At 43.4% G+C, this 21,467-nt stretch overlaps 1 protein-coding gene and 1 non-coding gene across 2 annotated transcripts in view; both read right to left on the bottom strand.

Annotated features, from left to right (window-relative positions):
• RNF213 (ring finger protein 213) overlaps nt 1-21,467 on the bottom strand; it is a 282,285-nt gene that overhangs the window by 13,734 nt on the left and 247,084 nt on the right. The window contains exons 50-57 of the mRNA XM_088448501.1: nt 20,932-21,027; nt 19,996-20,238; nt 17,647-17,722; nt 17,441-17,475; nt 17,047-17,141; nt 16,675-16,837; nt 15,793-15,967; nt 3,108-3,202 (exon numbers count right to left, since the gene is read on the bottom strand). Coding sequence (XP_088304627.1) covers nt 3,108-3,202; nt 15,793-15,967; nt 16,675-16,837; nt 17,047-17,141; nt 17,441-17,475; nt 17,647-17,722; nt 19,996-20,238; nt 20,932-21,027 — 978 coding nt within the window. The remainder of the gene's footprint in view (nt 1-3,107; nt 3,203-15,792; nt 15,968-16,674; nt 16,838-17,046; nt 17,142-17,440; nt 17,476-17,646; nt 17,723-19,995; nt 20,239-20,931; nt 21,028-21,467) is intronic.
• LOC148504773 (U8 small nucleolar RNA) lies at nt 8,433-8,564 on the bottom strand. Its single transcript, XR_015869909.1, has one exon. It is a non-coding gene; the product is annotated as a U8 small nucleolar RNA (small nucleolar RNA).

Here is a 21,467-nt window from a genome sequence, read left to right as displayed (position 1 = left end):
GGAGCACTTAGGATTGTAGGTAACAGGGGAAAGGATTTCATGTGTACAAATGTTATCACATCACCAGACATTCGGACACAAATTGTAATAAAAATTAGATTTTTGCACTTACATCACCTCCTTTTCTCTGAGTACAATGCTGGACCTTGGATACAATGAGGTATAAAGTGCACCAACCAATCAGCTCCTAACTGTCAGTTTACAGTCTGTGTTTGAAAACTGATAGTTAGGAGCTGATTGGCTGGTGCTTTATCTCTCACAATTTTATCTCTCTCCAAGTTTTATTAAATCTCCCCCTATATGCCCATTGGCTGCCTGGGTACTTCTTGATTTAGTAACAAAGCTTTAAAGTATAGAATTAAGGGCAGCTGGAGACGTCTGAGGAGAAAAGATGCCTCCTGACAGCACTGCAGATCCGAGTACTGCGTCTGAAGATGCAGCATCTGATCACCAATGCGACCGTTGAAGCATTGGCATCAGAGAAAGCCAAAGGGTACTCAGAATGACTGTCTTACCTGTGTCGCCAAAGCCAGGAGCATCAGCACTCCAATAAAATGAGGGCGATTTCCCCCATTTCCGGTAATGCAGGCCAGCCTCACCAACTCCCCACCCCCAAACGGCCGCAGCCTGGCATTATGGCAGGGAATGCTGGGATATGTAGTTCTACAACAGTTGGGGGTCCGCTTGTTGAATTCCTCTGATCTAGGAGCTTTAACAGGGAGAAAGGAAGTCTTTCCCCTTGTGACCTGAGAAATAAATTTATCTGAGCTTGATATCACCAGAATATGGAAGGGACTCCACAGACCTTCAGGCTTAGTCCATGTATCATTAAGCAGAAAAGGGGAAAGTAACAATCTGGTTCTGTTGCCTCTTCAACTGTTTCGCTGCAGCAGTGGGGATGAGTGAACTCGTCATCCCAATATCAGCGCGACTGTGGAAGAGGAGCCCCTATTGTTCTGCGCAGCGGGTTTAGCACCACTGAAAAAAATAACTTGCCTTGCAGCAGCCACCGGTAAGTTCAGAAGTGCCGCCAGTAGCACTGTTTAATAAAACATTTAATAAAAAATTAAACTGGTGGATGATGTCCCTCTATTTTCCCCACCATATAACATAGAAAGATGGGGGTACCCTAGTTTGAAAGAGGGCAGTCTTCTTTTTCAAGTGGTATGCCAACATATAGGCTAATATCTGGTGATCACATTGACCACCACACATTAGCTCCCTGCACTACAGAAAAATAATGTAGTCAAGGCATGAAAGAAGATCTCCCCCAACCTGGCTGAAATAGTTAAATGGCGCTGATTTTGGAAAGAAGTGGATCCCTCTTTCAAATGTTAGTGTCATGACAGTGACACTGGGATTACTAGTGGACTCTTGTCCTTTTTTGCTGGGGAGTCGGAGTCTAATGAGCCCCCAGGTGTTCACCGACAATCGCCGTAAGGTGGGCTGGACATCGTGGCAGAGAGCTTACAGACTGCGGCCCCCCAGACTAGCACAGGATGAGACTGAAGAAAGAAGTAGATACAATTTTTAACTTGAGCATGTAGCAGAGAATAAGCTTGTATAGGAGAGGCACTATGGAGCAAGCAATGGGTTAATGTAGAGATGAAGCTGCAGGATTGATGAAGAAGCGAAAAGCAACAGGAGAAGCTACAGGTCTGCTGGATAGAGTGAGGTGTAGCTGCAGGAGCAGTGTGAGAGACTGCACTGGAGAAACTGCTGGAACAGTGCATGGGTTAGAGCACAGGTGTAGCTGCAGGAAAGCAGGAGCAGTGTGAGAGACTGGAGGAGGAGAAGATGAACCCACCTCACAAGGATTACGTAAGGATATATCCAAGAAGAGACTAAAATGTTGCTGGAGATCTAGATAGTTAGGAACCGAATACTACACAGAGGTAAAAAGAGACTTCCAGAAGGAATTTTGGGAGAGTCACAGGAATGATGAAACATAACAATAGCCAGGAACTGGGAACTGGACATCTGCTGACCAGGTACGTATAGTAAGACAAAGTCAAGACACAGAGGAAGGGCATGGAGCTGTTTAAATAGCTTTCTTCAAAAGAGCAAAATCAGGGTTGGCAAACAGCATTCAAGTGACCACAGTAGCAGGGACGGGACTGGTCAGTTTTGGAGATGGATCAAATCCAAGATGAAGGCTGCGGGAAGAAGAGAGTCCAGTAGCCGACTGGACCCGGCGTGCAATACTCGGAACAGGGGGCTTAACCTCTGCCATGTCATGCGGATTCAATGCTGGTCCTAGCCTGATGGCCACAGAAGGCAAGGGGATATTGCTCACTGTCTACAGTGACTGAGTCGCTCACAGAGGTGGTTCCACATTGGGAGTGGGCTGTTGGCAGCTGTATGACAATCCCGTAATAAATAAAAATACAGTAAATAAAGTTGCTGCCAGTAGCAGTCCAGAAAAAAGTGTGCAGCTCCGGCAGGTACTTAAAACTACTAAAGTTCCCGGGCAGCCAGTTTGATATAGAGAGGGTGGAACTTCAGCTTTTGTCAGTGAATCTGAAATGCCCAAACTCCTGCTACTGCATTCTATACCCAATGTATAAGTTGTTCCATATACTGTAGGATGAATGAGAAACACATTTTACTACACACCAACAAACATTATAGCATGTAACAATGAGAGTATATACATGTTTAGGTGCTACAGTATACTCCTAATGGAGCTCAGTAAGTAGTTAAGTCACATTGATCTGGAAACAAAGGGGGGGGGACAGGGGGATTTAGGTTAACAAAGGGACAGGTAAGATGTGTCAGTGTGTATACTGTAAGGTTTCTGAATATAATGATGGACTAATGAATAATCCCTATGCCCCCCAATAAATAAGTTGACAGCTTTCAGTAGCTCAGCAGGTGTGGAAAAGCCTCCGCTATGTGACACATCTAGCTCTCATGTTGATGTCCAGGACAAATATAAAGGAAGTAATTAACTTTTTTTGAGTCTGGAAACTTTTAGTATCTGCAAAATATTTCTTATGCAGCACTAGAAGTAACCTAAACTCATGTCTGCCTTGGCTCTCTAATCAGACGATAGCCAACCTGCTGAATTACTAAACTACAAATGGTAATATAAACACTTATTTTACCTTCAAAACAGGGGCAATAACCATTGCTGCAAAATGTTTCTCCCACTGGTTTCTCATTTCTTTTGTTGACCAAATATCATCAAAGTTTACAGGCCCTAAGGATAAGAGAAGATGAACGAAAGGTTTATGCTTGTGTGTAGAGTTAAAAATACTTACAGCTCCCATAATTGTAAGATGTACAATACAGTCCCAATCATGTGACCCAACTAGGGGATTTTTATGAGGCTGGATAAATATTGGGGGTAGTGTATGAGAAAATTCCATTGTCACAATTATGAAACTCCTAATTCTTACTGATTTTCTGTGCTTTCTTACATGTCCACTAGATGACTTTATCTATATTTATTAGTCTGCGCTTCCTATTTCAAGAGCAGTAAAATATTTATAGAATATTATCTAAATTAATTTTGTAGATTCCTAGGAAAATAACCATTCGGATTGGCTGCTCTCCAGTAGCAAGGTCCAAGATTCTCCTGGAAACCTAAAGATAATTTGCTGATTGTTATATAAAAACATTGATACAGTCTTTAGTAGAGTATTATAACCTAAAATGTTATTCTACTGATTTATCAAGTTATCTTACAGCAAAGTCCTAAATACTATGCTTCACTAACTCTGGCACCCAGCTACTGTATTAGCTTAAATGATAAATAAAAGTGTCACTAATTGTTAGGGTCACAATATATGGCAACAAACTCACTGACGACAATTGGGGAGAAAAGATAATTTTTGGTATTTACCATTAAATACATTTCTCTGAATCCATCTAGGGGTCACTGCTACCTTGAGGTGCAGAGCACACCTTTAAGAAGTGGGCACATCTTCAAAGCAGGGACCGGCAGTCAGGGTAGGCAGGAGCCTACCTGTCATACTCCCCGTCAGACTGCAGAGTTTAGACTATAACAATTATTAGAATAATACAAAGAAGATATTTCTAACTTATAAATATCTTTTTTTTGTATAATTCTGATCGTTTTAATAGGTAAAACTCACCAAAATTGCATCTTTCCATGAAAATACAGGTAGAGACGAGATAAGAGGCAGTAAGAGCTCAGCCTCACATCTGATAGCAGGGACACTGCCTGGAGCTGGGGACTGGGCCATGAAGCAGCAAATACAACACAGAGAAATACAGCTAATGGAGGCATGCCTCACTGTGAGGGTGCATGTCTTGAGCTCTGATGGTCACCTCTGAAGATAAGGTGACCAATCCAGGAAGTTTTGGGCGTCGGAGCTCAGCAGCAGCACCGAGGAGGGAAGGATATTGGAATTTGCAGACAGAGGAAACACACAATGGAGAAAAAGGTGAGGAGGGTCCGCGGCTAGGGGGGGAGATCTGTGTGTGTGTGTGGGAAATCTTTTGTGCTAGGTGGGATTTTCTGTGCTAGTGGGAGATACGGTACTGTATGTGTGAGGGGGATCTGTGCTACGGGGAATCTGTGTATGTGGGGGATCTGTGTGAGTGGAGGATTTGTGCAAGTGGGGCAGGTTCATATATGTGTGTGTAAATCTGGCTCTGATACTAGCCAGTACCTCCCCATCCATTGACTTCACCGCACATCCCTGCTTCAAAGTGAAATAGAACTACAAAATCAATATTCAAAAAGACCAACATTCAAAGCAGTAGAAATAAATAAAGGGCAGGATCACCTTTTCCTCCAGGTGGATTCAGAGAAACAGATTTCACGCTGAGTATCCAAAAATCCTATCTTCTCTTTCAACCATGCAGGGACACTGCTACCTTGGGTATTTCCCATAGTACCTCCCAAGGAGAGAGTATGCTCAGCTACATACATATGCAGACCTTCTGTCCAATCCCCTTGTGACCTGTTGCCCCAAATGGTCCCATGCTACATCGTTAAAAGGGCGCCCACTAAATGGTTAGAATTAGCAAACAGGCACTAGAATGCTCTCCCAAACATATGCTTCACACATATTGTAGCAGCCATGATCCATCTGGCCACTGCCTGGAGGCCAACCAACCCTTTTTGTGCACATCGCACAGAACTAGAAAACTGTCTTCTTAACATATACATATTTACTGGCAAATACAAAATAAAGCATGAACAGCGACCAACAGCAACAGGACATTCCCGCTACTCTGACAAGCATCCTGGGTAAGTGCAGGAATATCAATGGCATGGTTAATGTGGAACTTGAAAACAACCATCTGTAGAAAGGTCTGGCATGCAAAATTGCACTACCCTGATTGAAAGTTAAATATAGAGGCAGACAGGACAGTGCTGCCACTTCTGAGACACATTGCGAAGCAATGGCTAGAAAGATCTCAATTGATTCTTGCAATGGAATCAACTGAGATATTGGAAAATTGATCATCCAAGCATGTCTCTGCAGGGTATGCACTTGTAAATGAGATTTCAGAATCAACTGGGACTGAGACCTTTGAGATATGGGATGATTGTGAAACCCTGATAATGAAGACATCACAATCGTGACTTTTTTAAATACTTCTGGGGCTTTGGCAAGTCCAAAAATAAATCCTTTGATTTGAAAATATTCCTCATCCTCTATGAATATGAGAACATTGTGGTGCCCTTCCCAGATGGCAATGTGAAGATAGTTGTCCTTGATGTCCAAGGATGCAAGAAACTATTCTCTTCCAGTCCAATATATATCAAAGACACTCTATCTTTTTAATCCTCAAGTGAAGGTTTAGGGCCTTAAAGTTCAATACAGGGTGGATGGAGTATTCAGGTTTTAGGACCTGAAAGAGGTTGAAATTGAACCCCAACCCTTCTTATTCGTTCCAGAAAGGAATGAATGGTCCCAAGGAAAACTGACGTCTTCAGTCATTTCTTGGCACTGGAGTGGCAAAGAAGTGTTTGAGAAGAGGTCAAAGACATCTAGAATGTAACCCCTCTTGACAATACCTCCTATCCAATGATATGAAGAGGAAGCCTTCTACTGCTCCTGGAAGAACAGCAGATGGCAGTCTCCCAGTGCAAATTGGGTGGGTAGAGTGCTTGTCATGTGGAATGATTTTCAACCAGTTTTGAAACTGGATGGCTTCCATGCCCAGGATGTTTGCTCTCTGGTAACCACCTCTCTGGTCACCTGCAACATTCCAAGTCCGTTGAGCATCTCACAGCAACATGCATTTCTGGGTCCCCAGGATCCCAAGCTGCACACAGGCTACCTGGTTCCGAACAACATTGAGGCAACTTCAGTCAGAGGTGGAGCTGGCTGAGAGCTCTGCCCCAGGAAGGAGAAGGGAGGTCATGGCCTTTCAAAGGAGAAGCTGTGTGTTATGGGAGCTAGTGTAATATATAGTGGCCTTGGCTACTTTGGGCCTTAAAGTGCTCCTTTTTTAGACATAATCCATCCCGGACTCTAGGGAGGACGACTAGCGACAGAGCCGGAGTCAACACACTGCCCAGATAAGAACGTGACTCACTTACTGCAATGCACCGTGACTGCGAGTTGTAGGAGGTGGCAGTCACTTTATCGGTTTGAACATGGACTCGACCATGTTGAATGAGCAGCTGAGCCAGGCAGAAAGCTCAGAAGATTGTTTGGAGATCCACAAAGTTGATCAGCACTCGGCTTACAGAAGTAGTTCACTGACCCTGGAAGTTTGTACCCCGTGCAGAAGGGAGCAGCCCTTATCTAAGCAGGATTGCCTGGACCACAAGAGGAAGAGCCGAACCTCCCAGGAAAAGTGTGAGCTATCGAGTGAAATTGGGCATACTCCGCCATGACAAATGTGGAGACAAATGAGCCCAGGATCTGAATGTAGTAACACTCAGCGAAGACTAAAAACTTTGTGAATCCCGGCCAATAGGTCCCAAGCTTTTCTGATGAGAGGAAGACCCGTTGAACCCTTGAATCCAGCAAGGCCCCCAGATGATACATCTCCTGCAACATAGTCCAGATGGAATACATCCCATTGATGAAATTCCATGAGACTGGAGGATATATATTCAGAGACTGATGTGTTCCTTGAAAACATCCGGAAACCGGACGAGGATCAGAAGGTTGTTAAGAAAAGGTAGAAATCTGATGCCCCTGCTGCGGAAAAGATTTACCATGACTTTTGTTAAAAGTCATGGGGCCCTGGAAAGACCAAATGCCAATGTTTAAAAAAGATAATGATCCTCTGGGATCACAAATCAGAGGAACTCTGGTGACTGCAAATAGGCCTCTCGGAATCAGGAAGCCCTGAGATCCCTCAGAGCCAGTGCCAGAATGATGGCTAGAGACTCCATGTGGACTCACCAAAAAGCCTATTGAGATTTTCCAGGTGAATAAAGAAGAGACTGGCATAAAAGTCCTGGCCTCTCCAAGTGGAACTGGGACACGCAATCTGGAGGCCAGCAGGGTGTGAACAGAGTCCCCCGTGTTTCTGCCTTGTCAGAAAGCCCAGGAGAGAAAACCTCACCCTCAGGCATCCTACGCGGTCGCCATCCAAATGATGGAAATGGCAAAAGTCGGCATCCCACGCTGTGACCACCTTAGGTGGAGAGCTGCTATGTCAACTGCCAGCCTGTCAGTATGCCTGGAGGTAGGATAACTGGTAGACCTGGGCTGTTTAGCTGGGGCCTAGTAAGAGTAACCCAGAGCCTAGAGAAAGGTTGGCCCTTGGACCTTCTCTCCGAGGACAGGAGCGAAAATTAGAAATTCGCGACCTAGGTCACAGAAGGGAGGAAAGTCATCCTGGATGCCGATATTGTGGCTACAAATCTGTCCAAAACAGTATCTCAGCGACTGACTTGAAAGCGGAAAAGCCCCTAAGGCCTTCCTAAAGTCTAGAGTTAGAGCGTCTGAAATTAAGTTGAGAGCTCACCAGACAGCCATCAAGGATGTTGACATCTGAAAAAGTCAGGACACCAGTATCTATTGTTGCCTTTCCTATGTAAGAGGCCACCCTCTGATGTTCTTATCTGACGCAGCTCGTTCCAATGGGAAACTGAGCTAGGGCTCTCTGAAGTGCATTCGTCCAACATCCAATAGCTGTAGCTTCCCAAGCAGAAGTCAGGGCTGGACGCGCGATAGCATCTGCAGAATACAAGTCTTTCTTGAGGGAAGTTACATTTTCCTGTCCGTCGGATCCCAAGGGATGCCGTATTTGTAGTAGGAAGGTAGTAATTTTGACAAGGAGGGCCATGTGACCATTCACTGAGGAGACTCATTATGCCCGGTTTGCAGCAGGTAGAAAACTGAAGGAGGCAATGTGCTTAGAAACCTTGAGGTGCCTATTAGGGTGAGCCCTCCGTAGAAGATTCACTCGCTGTGCAAAAGACGGGAATTCTGTAGAAACAGTCTACCAAAGCTTATAACCATCGATCATCAGCACAGTTGTCAGGTATCGGAATGAACTCCACCCTGGTTCGGTCAGGGCGGTGCTGGGGATCAGGGTAAACACATACCCAGCCTGCCCCAGTCATCACATCTGTTACTCCTAAATTAGGAATAGATAAGGATCAACCTCACTGATGATCCGAAGTGCTTTAGTGGTCTGAAGCCTGCAGCAACTGGTATTCCCAGGCGGTTCAAGTACTAACCTTGCTTAGCTTCCGAGATCAGACGATATCAGGCGTGTTCAGGGTGGAGTAGCCGTAGGCCTCGGCATCTTGCCTCTCAATCTGCAGTCGAATCCTGTATTACTGAGCTATACCCCCAAGTGAAGCTTAGAACAGCTCTTATCCCTTTAAACAGGGTGGCTACATCTAGCTGCGGTATGGGATGGACGAAGGTCTCGTCTGAAACATTAGACAAAATGTCCCGGTGAGCGGTTATCACCGGACAGGGACACGGCACTATCTAGACTAGCGCCTGAACTGCGGTTCCTGTCCAGCCACTGACGGAAAGATGCAGACACCTGCGATTCAAGCGAGAAAGGCTGCATCCATGGCTCCTAAGGCAGGATGCTATAAGGACCCAGCTAAGCCCCAGCAGGGATACTAGTAGGGGGAGCCGGCCCTGGGGTTGCCAGTCCATGTGACGGACACACTATGACTGCAGAGGATGTGCACCAGCCAATGGCAACCTTACCTATAAGAGTGGCACAGAGAAAAAAAAGACACCCTGACATCCATAAGGCTGATAGAGAGACTGATATGTCAAAGAGGAATTCTCCAGACTGCATCCTCAAATACTGAGATTTCTCCCAAGCAAGTCTGGTAGCTAGAGGTGGACGTCCAAAAAGCGATGTCTCGGGGGGCGTGGCCACGGCAGCAATAGTGTAGGACACAGGGACTCTGAGCTCTCCGGCTGATAATCCTGCTTAACCCTCCTGAGAGCCCTATATCAACCTTACTACCCTGCTGTCTCTCACATACCTTGCCAGGAACCTGCTGACTTGGTTGGAGCTGTGTGGAGTGAGGAGAGTGGCTCTTGAGGGCCTCCATTGCATTCCCTGGGCCTGCCTATCTGTGATTCCAGAGCTGCACCCAGGCCTCTCCTCTCCTGTTGGCTTCTGTATTATGCAGCCTGTCTGTGCCTGACAAGGGGGCTTTGCTGGGAGCTTCTGAGCTGCTTCTCTTGCCAGGCTTGTGTTTAGAGTCAGGGTCAGGGAGGTTATCTCTGAGTCTGATACTGCCAGAGTTCTGCCAGACATCACTATTTCTCCCTGCTCTGTGTGAAGAACTGTCAGCTCTGCAACTGTGGGACTCAGCAACACTTCTTTCCTTGTAAGTGATTTCTAAGTTTGGAGGAATCTCTGCCTGTTGCTGCTGCTGTGTCACTACCTGTGCATTTATATATTATAACTAGTCTCCTACATTATTCTCCTACATTATATTAATACTATGGGGAAAACAGGTCATGCTGCTGCTGCTGCTGCAAAACTGGAACGCTTTGCCCGTTCCTCTACTCCTGTGCCCCCAGTGTGTTGTGATCCCCAGGGTACATCCAAGTCTGTGACCCCACCTCCCCCTGCTGCATCTGGGTCAGATTCATCACCAGAAGTTACGCTGCAACAAGTGCTGGAAGCAGTTACCTCCTGCGAGACTAAATTGGCAGATAAGATTGAGAAAGTTCAATCCGATATATCTTCTCTTCATCAAGGTCTCCAGCAGGTCCGCGAAAGAGTCGGGGAGGCAGAAACACGTCTATCTAATCTGGAAGATTCCCAGACCCCACTACGGGCTCAAGTGGCCTCCCTGACATCCCAAATGTCCGCAATGCAGCATAAAATTTCCGATATGGAGGGCAGACTGCGCCGCAATAACGTGCGGTTTGTTGGTCTCCCGGAAAGAGAGGAGGGGTCTTCACCTGAAACATTCCTTGAGAAGTGGTTGGGGGATACATATGGCAGAGACTCATTTACTAACCAATTTGCTGTGGAGAGAGCGCATCGGATCCCTACCCGTCCCCTGCCGCCTGGCGCTCCACCGCGCACATTTATAGCCAAATTTCTTCATTACCAGGATCGTGATACTGTGCTTCGATTGGCTCGAGTTAAAGGGCCACTGGAACGCAACGGTGTAAAAATTTCTATGTTTCCTGATTTTGCAATGGATGTCCAAAAAGACAGAGCTAAATTCCTTCCAATAAAGCGTCGTCTCCGGGATTTAAATCTTCAGTACGCTATGATTTTTCCATCTAAGTTGCGAGTGGTTGCGGATGGAGAGTCAAAATTTTTCTCTACACCACGGGAGGCTGCGGCGTGGCTGGACCGGAGATCTCCTGGGAACAGGCAAATGGCACCGGAATGACTGTACTGATTGCATTTGCTGATTATATTTGTTTATGGCCAGAAATTGCTAGTGTCATTACGACATTAAATAGGCCTTTTTCTGATATTCCAATATTTATATTTCTATAATAATATTTATGTTGTGATATTGGTTGGATATTGTTCTATGTCCCGCTCCCCTTACTGGGTATATATTATTTTTTTTTTCCTGGTAGGGTTTTTCTTTTTCTTTTGTTGTTTATGTTGATATTTCGGTCAAAATATGGCCGGAGAGTTCCGTTGCATTGGTGGTTATTTTTATTCCAGTGCCTTTTACGCCTATAAGGATCGAGTAGTTGTATCCTGTGGGTTTTAGTGTAGTTTAGTTTAGTTTTGGGTTTAAGTATGCCTAAGTTCGGGTGGGTATACAGGGTGGGGGGTGGTTTTGGATGGGTTGTCCAGTCTTTTTCTTACAAATGTTTTTTTTTATTTTTTCTGTACCACACTATTTTTAAGGTAACTTCAATTATGCTTTATAGTTCAATGTATTACAATGGTGAAACTTTTAACATGGAATGTCCGGGGGGTTAATGATCGTTTAAAGTGCTCTTTGGTCTTTAAAATGATTAAGCAATATGGGCCTGATATTTCTTGTCTAATGGAGACGCATTTGGTCGGGAGTAAGGTACTAGCTCTAAAAATGGGTGGGATGGGCTTATCACTCCTCGCATACTTCATCATCCAGGGGTGTCTCCATTCTTATTAATAAATCTGTCCCTTTTTCTTTTACTGCGGTCCAAACTGACCCTTATGGCAGATATGTGTTTCTGGATTGTGTACTGTATTCTAAGCCCATTTTATTGTTAGCAGTGTACATCCCCCCTCCTTTTTCATATGACGTTTTAAAAAAAGCTGCTGAATTTGTGGCCCGTTCTCCAGATACGCCAGTGCTCTGTTTGGGAGACTTCAATAATATAATGGACCAGTCTATGGATAAGTGGCGTGAGTCTTCAAGTTCTCTTTCTAAAGGTGGTGAGGGCTTTGCTAAGTTTGTAACTGACTTGGGATGGGTTGATGCGTGGCGAGTTAAACACCCTGGAGTACAACAATTCTCCTGTTTTTCCTCCGCGCATCACTCTTTCTCTAGATTGGATTTGGCCCTGGTGTCCCCATCTATTGTACCTAATATAACTAACATTGAATATAAAGCCAGAGGAATCTCAGATCACTCACCACTTCTAGTAGAATTGAATATGTGTAGTCCTAGAGGTCTCCGTTTATGGAAACTACACCCCTCTTGGCTTTTTCAAATGGGTGCAGGTTCAGAGCTGGAAGTTATGTGGGATGGCTATTTCACTGACAATTTGGGATCTGCCTCTGTAGCTAATGTTTGGGACGCCTTCAAGGCCTATTTACGTGGGTCTCTGATCAAAAGGGTAGCAGAATTAAAAACATTTTATAGGGAAAAAGAACGTGTTTTGGAGATGGCCTGTAGAAATCTTGAGTTGGATTACTTGGGGGACAGGTTGGAATCTTCACGTTTAAAATGGTTGACTGCACAGACAGAGTGGACTGATCATTTGACAGATAGAATGAACCGTAGACTGTTATTCCGTTCTCATTTATATTATATGCAGGCTGACAGAACTGGTAGTTTTTTGGCACACTTGGTTCAAGCTGATCGTCCTTCTGCTGTTGTCTCGGAACTAATTGGGCCTGAGGGTTCTATGGTCACATCTACACAAGATATTGCAGAGGTTTTTAGTTTATTTTATAAAAACTTATATCAAACACAGTTGACTGAGGACGTGAATGCTTTGTCATTATATGTTGCTTCTGCTAGGCTTCCAAAATTGTCATCCGAGGCTCGGGCGTATTTAGATGCCCCGTTGACCCTGGAGGAGGTAGATGCTGCGATTAGTTCCTTTCCCGGTAACAAGGCACCCGGATCTGATGGGATTCCCATAGAGATATATAAAAAACATGCTCGTATCTTTGTTCCAAGACTTTTAGATCTGTTTAATGGGCTCTATGAAGATAATTTGTTCTCTCCATCTATGTCTGAAGCCATAATTGTTGTGCTCCCTAAACCCGGGAAGGACCCTAGATACCCTGATTCCTATAGGCCAATTTCTCTAATTCCCACAGATGCCAAAATTTTGGCTAAGATCCTTTCTATTCGGCTAAACACTGTTATTACTTCGATTGTTCACCCAGACCAATCAGGATTTATGCCAGGCAAGTCGACGTCGGAGAACATTAGAAGGCTGCACACTCACTTACAGGCCTCCCATGGCGAAGAATCGTCCTCTGTTATTGTGTCATTAGATGCTGCAAAAGCATTTGACTCTGTGGAGTGGCCCTTTCTGTGGGAGGTCATGTTATGTTTTGGGTTCGGGCCGGTGTTCTTGAAATGGGTAAAGCTTGTGTATGCGAACCCTACTGCCAGGGTGTCAGTGAATGGGTTTATCTCCCCATCCTTCCCCCTGTCTCGGGGCACAAGACAGGGTTGCCCCTTGTCCCCAACCCTGTTTGCATTGGCTATTGAGCCGTTAGCCTGTATTATACGTTCTCACCATGATATTATAGGTCTACAATTGGGTAATAGAATGGACAAAGTTTCCTTATATGCAGATGATTTATTACTTTTTTTGTCTGACTATGTAACAGCTATGCCTGTGGTTCTTCAAGTCATAGAACAATTTGGTATTTTTTCTGGTCTTAAGATAAAGTGGGACAAATCATCTATCCTTCCTCTTAGGGGGTTGTATCCGACTGTTCCCATTGTCACTCTCCCTCTCTGTTGGGTAAATAAATTTAAATATTTAGGTATCTGGATAACTAATTCCCCAAAGGACTATATAGTATTGAATGTTGAGCCCCTGTTTGTCTACTTAAAGGGCAAACTTCAGTCCTGGCGCCGGCTCCCTCTTACCGTTACTGGTAGAATTAACTTAATAAAGATGGTGGTGAAGCCAAAATTTGTGTACGTTTTGCAGCATTCTCCTGTATTTATTACAGATACATTGTTTAGGCGTTTGAATAGTCTTCTTTCTTCATTGGTCTGGGTGAATCGTCGACCACGTATTCAATTGGCAGCTCTGACCCGATCTAGGTCTGGGGGAGGTTTGGCTCTTCCAAATTTTAAATTTTATTATTATGCGGCGCAGATGGCACATATACAGTTATGGCTTCAAGATGACTCCCCTAATGCCCTGCACGTTTTGTTGGTTTCTCAGATTTTCCCTAACTTTACACCATTGCAGGCCTTGCTTGCGGGTAGAATTATACAGAAAGGCCCTCCCCTGTTGATGCAAGCTATTAAGATATGGAAATTGGTATCTAGTATTCTACAGTTTACGGGATTAGATCCAGACACTTCTCTATGTAGTTATCGTATATTACCTGAACTGGCCTCTTTACAGCTTGAGGTGACATGGGGTTCTAACGGTGTAACTACATTGGGTCATTTATATGACACTTCAATTCTTAAATCATTTGCACAACTCCAAGAAGCTCATCATCTCCCTCAATCATATTTCTATAGATATTTACAATTACGGCATGCTCTCTCGGCTCAATTTTCAGATGGCCCTCATCTAATTCAAATATCCCCATTGAAGTCATTCCTTTTATCTTTAGGTCCCCGGAAGACGCTTTCTTACTTATACTCCTATATATTGTCTTCTTATCATAAGGATAGTTTACCACATCTTAGATCAAAGTGGGAGAGAGATATTGGCCTTATAAGTGATGCGGAATGGGATAATGCTCTAGAAGCTCCTCGTATTTCCACAACTTCTATAAGATTTCAACAGATTCAACTGTTTATTTTACACCGTACCTATTTAACTCCTGTTCGTTTGCTGAGATTTGGGGGGAGAGCATCTGACATATGCCCTAAGTGTAAAATTAGTAGCGGTACTTTCTGGCACCTTCTATGGGATTGTCCGGTGGTTAGCACTTTTTGGAATAAGGTTCTGAGAGTTTTGTCCAATACAGGTATTGCTACGCCATTGACGTGCTGTTTAGGCTCTATGGACGATGAGGTAGTGGACAGATATCTTAAACAATACATTGTCAATATGTGTACACTAGCTAAGGTATGTGTGGCTCGGTCGTGGATGGCTCCTACAGGACCAGATTATAATGCTTGGCTGTCCTTGGTCCGTACCACTGTTGAACATGAAAAACATGTGTTTATTTGTCGCAAAGCTGAGAAGAAGTATGAACGTATCTGGAGCAGTTGGCTTAAATCCTGTTATGCCCGTGCATTGCCTAATGATTGACCGGTATATTATTGTTAGGATAATTAGGTAGATTATTACTTTGTTGGAGGTAATGTGCTGTGTGATAAGTTGAGAATTTGTTGGGATCTAGTTGATTTTGCCAATTTTTCGGGTGTTATTTTTGACAATATTCCAATATTTGTATAGTGTGGTATTTTTTTTTTTTTTTTTATATATATATATGTTTATGTGTATGTGTATATATATTTTGTTTGGTTATTTGTTAATGTATTTCTATAAACCAATAAAAATTTACTCAATTTAAAAAAAAAAAAAAAAAAAAAAAAGCGATGTCTCAATCGGCATGAGAGAGACAGGGCTGCCCAGTCCCAGCCATGACTTACTGGTGGGTCCATCAGTGTTAGAAAACCAGCACTGGCACCTGAAAGTATTCCTCTATAAACTCACAGAAACAATGCCAGTAACCTGTAAAACAATAAATGCAAAAAAAAGTTGCAGCTCTTTTTCACTAAGTATTCAGTGAAAACGTGAGACTTCTTTATCCTACCACCCTGCACCAGTCACAACCCGTGCAGGGTTAGTCCAGGTGGGATGTGGAGAGGAGAAGTTTACTTTGCAAACAATGCCAGTATGAAGATGTGCCCACAGCCTAAAGGCACCCCCAGCATGGATGAAAGAGAAATCAAGTATGTAACATGGTAAATATCTACCTATATGACTGACTACTGTGCATTCAAACTACCCTGTGGACTGTTAATATAGCAATCCCTAAACAGAAATGTAAAGTATATTCACTTACAGTGTCCAGACTGTTGTGGATTCAGCATTTGACAAAATACAAGATGTACAACAGTTGTGGTGGCATCAGCACTTTTTCCAAGAGTGTTCTTCAGATATTCTAGATCTCTTTCAATGTGCCGGAAAAGGAAACGTCTAACGTCTTGAACTTGTGGCTTCACAATGCGGCTCAGGTTCTGTTACCAAGAGAAGAGCGAATCAGACTGATACAGATGTGTACATGAATAGTGATTCCTCAAGAGTAAGTGTAATTAAACTTTACTAATTCCTTTGTGCCTTCCACGTTCTATGTACAGTAAGTGATGCTTCTAATCTCTGACTTGTTATTGGGTACAGTAAGGTAAGTGGAGAAAGAAGCCGTAAATTACATTCTTCTCAGATTATGCATAGCCAGCTTTAGGTGGTCTGACCACAGTATGACTTCCATCCTTGTATCCCCCTTGTAAATTCTGTACCTAAGCAGGTAAAGCCTACACATACAGATGTGTCCTTTTCCATCTTGGCCGCATAAGCGGCAAACGTGCCCAGGAGACGCGGGATGCGAATTGCCGCACACCCACACAGCGCAGTATGCCGCGCTGTGGCATGGATCGCACCAGCTAGCGGGCGCCTATGTGTGGCATGCGTGTCGTGGCGTGCTACATCACCGACCCACATGGAAAAAGTCACATCTGTATATTGGTATCGGGGTCAGGGCGGGTATTAATTACCCTGGCCTGTCTGAGAGGCCCAGGTAAGAAAGAGAATGGGAACTGCCCCCCTCCACAGCACATAGATTTTTTTTAAAGGTAATTTTACCACAACCAGGCATCGTTGCACCCCCTCTAACACGGGGTTCGCCATATGTCTCCACGGCAATGAATGGTATTCCTAAATTTTGTACCTGTAAATCCTCTTCTGATCCCAGAAGCATTGACAGATGCGTTACCATCCTTAATAAAATAAATACAGGGACAGCGATCTCTCGGTCTGGAACTACGTTCTGCGCCTGGCGTGCTGGGTCTCCCAACACATGTCCAGTCTGTGTCCTGTCAACATTATCCTCCCTTATTTAAAAAAAAAAAAAAATAGGATCAATACAAGAGTTTAGCCTATCTGCCGTTATTTCTGCCAAATTACAATTTTAATGAAAATATTATTGAGCCCATGTCAGCAATAGTGATATGTTCATGTTTTCAATTATCTCCCATCGGTTCTTTCTAGTCAATAAAATTACTGACACTAATTCAAGATTGCAAAGTGAAAGAAAACCTACTGCATAATCTGAAATCCTTGTGTTGGAGCATGGTTCTGTCCTCCCACGGGGGCACCGCAGTCTATGCATCGACTTATTTCCATTGGCTGACCACACTGCCAAAACATTCAGCAGAGATAAATCATGTTCAAATCTCGCAACATATTTTGTAATCAGCACCTTCGTATTTTAGATAATTAAAGATTTGTTTATATCACTTATCACATACAGCAGTGACCCTGTGGTAAAATAATAGCACTGAGATCTGGGCCTGTACAAGAGCACATAATAGTCAATATAATTCCCTGACTTTTACTACATGTGTAACACAAGGTTCATCTTCCCATCTCATAGCAGATAAAATAATTTGTTCATTGTAAATAAATCGATAAATGTGCCTATATTGTGTACTTACTTCTCCAACAGTACAATAGTGACCGTTGGGACAACCTGTAAGAAAAGACACAAGTTAATAGGTTCATAACACCAACTGATTTTCTAAGATGAAATCGGTAGTGATACTGAAAAGTCTCTGCTATTATATTTCCAGCCCAAACGGCTAAAGTTACATATTCAGCAAGTACGGAATTCCTGATAGATAGTCAAAAGAATCCTACTTACGATACCAGCGCACCGCCCCCATTAGATTCCTAGCATGGACGAGCATGTCCTCAGGCATTGTAGGCAAATAAGAATTCTAAAAATAAAAAGCATTATATTATTTTAAGGAGCATGTAGTGACTTATTAATTGTAAAATTAGATCAGAAAAATAATATAAATACATATATACATACAGAATAATATATGTCTCCTCATATATTACACCTGTCCAGTACAAAACTAATTCATAGAAACAAATAATAAAAAAATAAAAAAACAGGGAAACAAGAGGCGCCACACATAAAGCATTAAGAGTGACAGTTTGTGGTAACATCCAAAATTATATAATGAATCTCCGAAAATACAAGAAAAATACGCCATAGTGTAGTATGGACCCGATTCAGACCTATTTGCACGCAGCCGTCAGGAGGCCGAGTATGCAAATCCTGCGATCGCACAGCAAAACATCAGTACGCCCACTATGTCTTAGCGTGCGACCGCAGGCCTGTGTTAAGAAGCCCACTTGCCCTTCGTTACACACATCATCTCCAGGAAGTGTATATAACAATCGGTAACATCGAGAACCATCGGAGGCATACGCAGTGCTTGACCCTATCCTACTGCAAGCACTGCGAGTGCTGCAGGGTTTTAAACAACCAGGTGATGTGTACAATAACGCTGCGTCTTAATTATGCACGCCCAAAGAATGCCGTTTTGACGCTCAGACACGCCTGCGTTCGCACCACCACTCCCCCGTTTTCCTGGTCCTTCCCCTGTCACCAAATGCAAACGGCTCATTCTTTCACTCAAACTAGCGGGCCGTATGTGTGTGCTGGGTGATCGCTTCCCGATCGCAATGACTGGCTCGCGCACGCACACTGCGACGCATAAGCATGTGCAGTTAGCGGAAATCGACCAGCAGCGTGGGAACTCAGTCTAGCAAATGGGTCTGAATCGGGCACTATGTTCCAATTAGATATTATAGCTAAGTGATGAAATATAAATAAATAAATATAAGGTGCCTTTAATGAAACTCTCTGCGATTCTACAAACCAGCTCCAGTACAGATGACACTTTTGATGACTGTTGATTAGTTTGTACCGGTATATCTCTTTTTTTTTTTTTACAGTGCAATAGTGTAATACGTTAAACATATAATTATTTATTTTAAACACACAGTATAAAATGCCCATACATGGGTAAAAAAGTATACTGTAGAAAGCTTATCTGAGATCCATAGGATAAAACAAACAAGAGTGAAAAAACTTCTGGCCAGAATGAGTCTCACAGTGCTAAGTCGGACCACATGGGTATACATCATAAAAGTGTCTCCAGAATTAAAGAGCTCCGACGCGTTTTGTCCTGTTGGGACTTCCTCAGGGGGACATACTACACTATTGAGTGTTTTTATTTTATTTTCAGAGACAAAGAATACACTTCGGAAGGAACACTTTGGAAGCAATATCACACATAATTATGGATGTTACCATACAGTATATTGTCACTATTAATGCACTATGGGCCTGATTCAGAGACTGGCGCTATTCCTGCAGTTGAGCGATTAACGGTAATCTGCACATGTATATGAGTCGCACTGTGCATGTGTCAAGTTTCATTACCGTCATCCGGTTGCACACAGGACTTACTCGCAAGTGACTGACAGGCAGAGACAGTTTGTGAACGCCAACGGGGAGGTGGCAGAGAAAACGCATGACGGGACCGTTTTTTGGGGCGTGTCACATTCTGCACAACCATAGGGTTACTCAGAAGGCAGTTATTGAAGGCTGTGGACAAAACAAATTCGAGGGCGCTATTGGAAGCTATTCACTCTTTTATTATTAATTAATTATACCCCACTGCTTGAGAGCTGACCCTCCAAAAATGTTTCCAATAAAACCAAAGGACCTATATGGAGCACTGTTATCTGGCAGAGAAATAGCCATTTTAATAATACATACAGTATAATGACATAATAATATCATAATCCAATATTTAAAAAAAACAGTAAAACATCACATAGTTTGCAGAATACAATATTAATATGAAATTGATTAATAAGGATTAATCGAACAGACCGGCAAAGCCAATAAGTGAATAGATAATGGTCATAAGTAGGTGGCTCATTGGCTATTGAAAGATCTGAAACCGATGCTACATGTGAGTATGCAGACGTTTGCATTTGTGACGGCCCCAGAGGACGTCTCAAACAGATTCCGGCGGCATCAACATTTGGATATTCTCGCAAAGCTGCTGCGCAGACATTCGCAGGAGCGGCAGCATTAGCATCTATCTCTGAATCAGACCCTATGTGTAACTAGAGATAGATACACAATATATATTTTGCCTATCACACACATACAGTAAGTTACCTGCATTCTAGCTGCAGAAAAGGAGAGATTTTTCAGTGGAGCAAGGAGGCGATTATTCCCTGTAAGAAGCACAGCAGCCATGTGTGTGACCAGTCCGTACACAGTGGCATGAGAGCTGGTCATGCCCGGGGAACATTGGAGGAATGGTCGGCTGTTGTTAAGCAACGACTGCAAAAATTCATTAGTGGATTTTTCCTGAAAAACTTTAGCTCTTTTAACATATGTCTTCACAGATTCCTGCTCCTATATCGGGAAACATTAGTAAAAATATATGTTAGATGGGAGATAACTTAAAATAGCCAAACATCACACGTTAGCAAGGAAGCCTCACACGTTAGCAAGGAAGCATCATGTGTCAGCAAGGAAGCATCACACGTTAGCAAAAAAGCATCATGTGTTAGCAGAGAACCACTATACGTTAGCAGAGAAGCATCACGTGTCAGCATGGAAGTATCACACATTAGCAGGAAAGCATCACGTGTCAGCATGGAAGTATCACACATTAGCAGGAAAGCATCACGTGTCAGCATGGAAGCATCACACATTAGAAGGAAAGCATCACGTGTCAGCATGGAAGCATCACACATTAGAAGGAAAGCATCACGTGTCAGCATGGAAGCATCACACATTAGAAGGAAAGCATCACGTGTCAGCATGGAAGCATCACACATTAGAAGGAAAGCATCACGTGTCAGCATGGAAGCATCACACATTAGAAGGAAAGCATCACGTGTTAGCAGAGAAGTGTCACACATTAGCAGAGAAGAGTCACACACTAGCAGAGAAGAGTCACACACTAGCAGAGAGAAGCATCACATGTTAGCAGAGAAGCATCACACATTAGCATAGAAGCATCACATGTTAGCAGAGAAACATCACACGCTAGTAGAAAGAGGACACATCTAGGACTGTTGAACACATTAATATAACACTTACAGGCACAGCTCCTTGATCTGTGTGGCACGCGGTTATTTCCCGGAATACAGCGAGGAGCATGTACACAGCCAGGTCACGGTCTGGACATTTACATTCCTGAAGGAAACATAAGATGTGGAACATTCTGGTAGCACTATTGCACTATAAATTAGTCAGTAAACCTCAAAATAGTACTTTTCAGATATGAAGCATGAAGGCAAGGCCTAATGGCACTGTTACTATACAGCATATCGCAGCGCTGAAAGCCTTCCTGCATACAGAAGGACGGCTCCGTCCTCATACTTGCTAAGGAAGAAGCGGCAGAACGTCCGTTCTTGGCCTTACATGTATGCTTTGTTACAATATAGGTGTTTTGGTACAGCCTTTATTGATTTAATTGGCTTTTTATAGACTAACCTTAGAACCTTTTTGTTAGTCAACTGTCTAGCTGATGAACAAGTAACGTCACAGGGAACCCACCCGGGGTGTCCCTTCTCCCCAATGTTTTTATATTTCATTCTTGATCCCATGCAACTTATTCTTCATACTTGGCAGCT

This window comes from Taudactylus pleione, unplaced genomic scaffold (assembly GCF_031769625.1).
Source record: "Taudactylus pleione unplaced genomic scaffold, aTauple2 ptg000456l, whole genome shotgun sequence".
NCBI classification, from domain to species: domain Eukaryota; kingdom Metazoa; phylum Chordata; class Amphibia; order Anura; family Myobatrachidae; genus Taudactylus; species Taudactylus pleione.
Note: the sequence above shows the minus strand (reverse complement) of the source record. Positions and strands in the feature narration are given on the sequence as shown.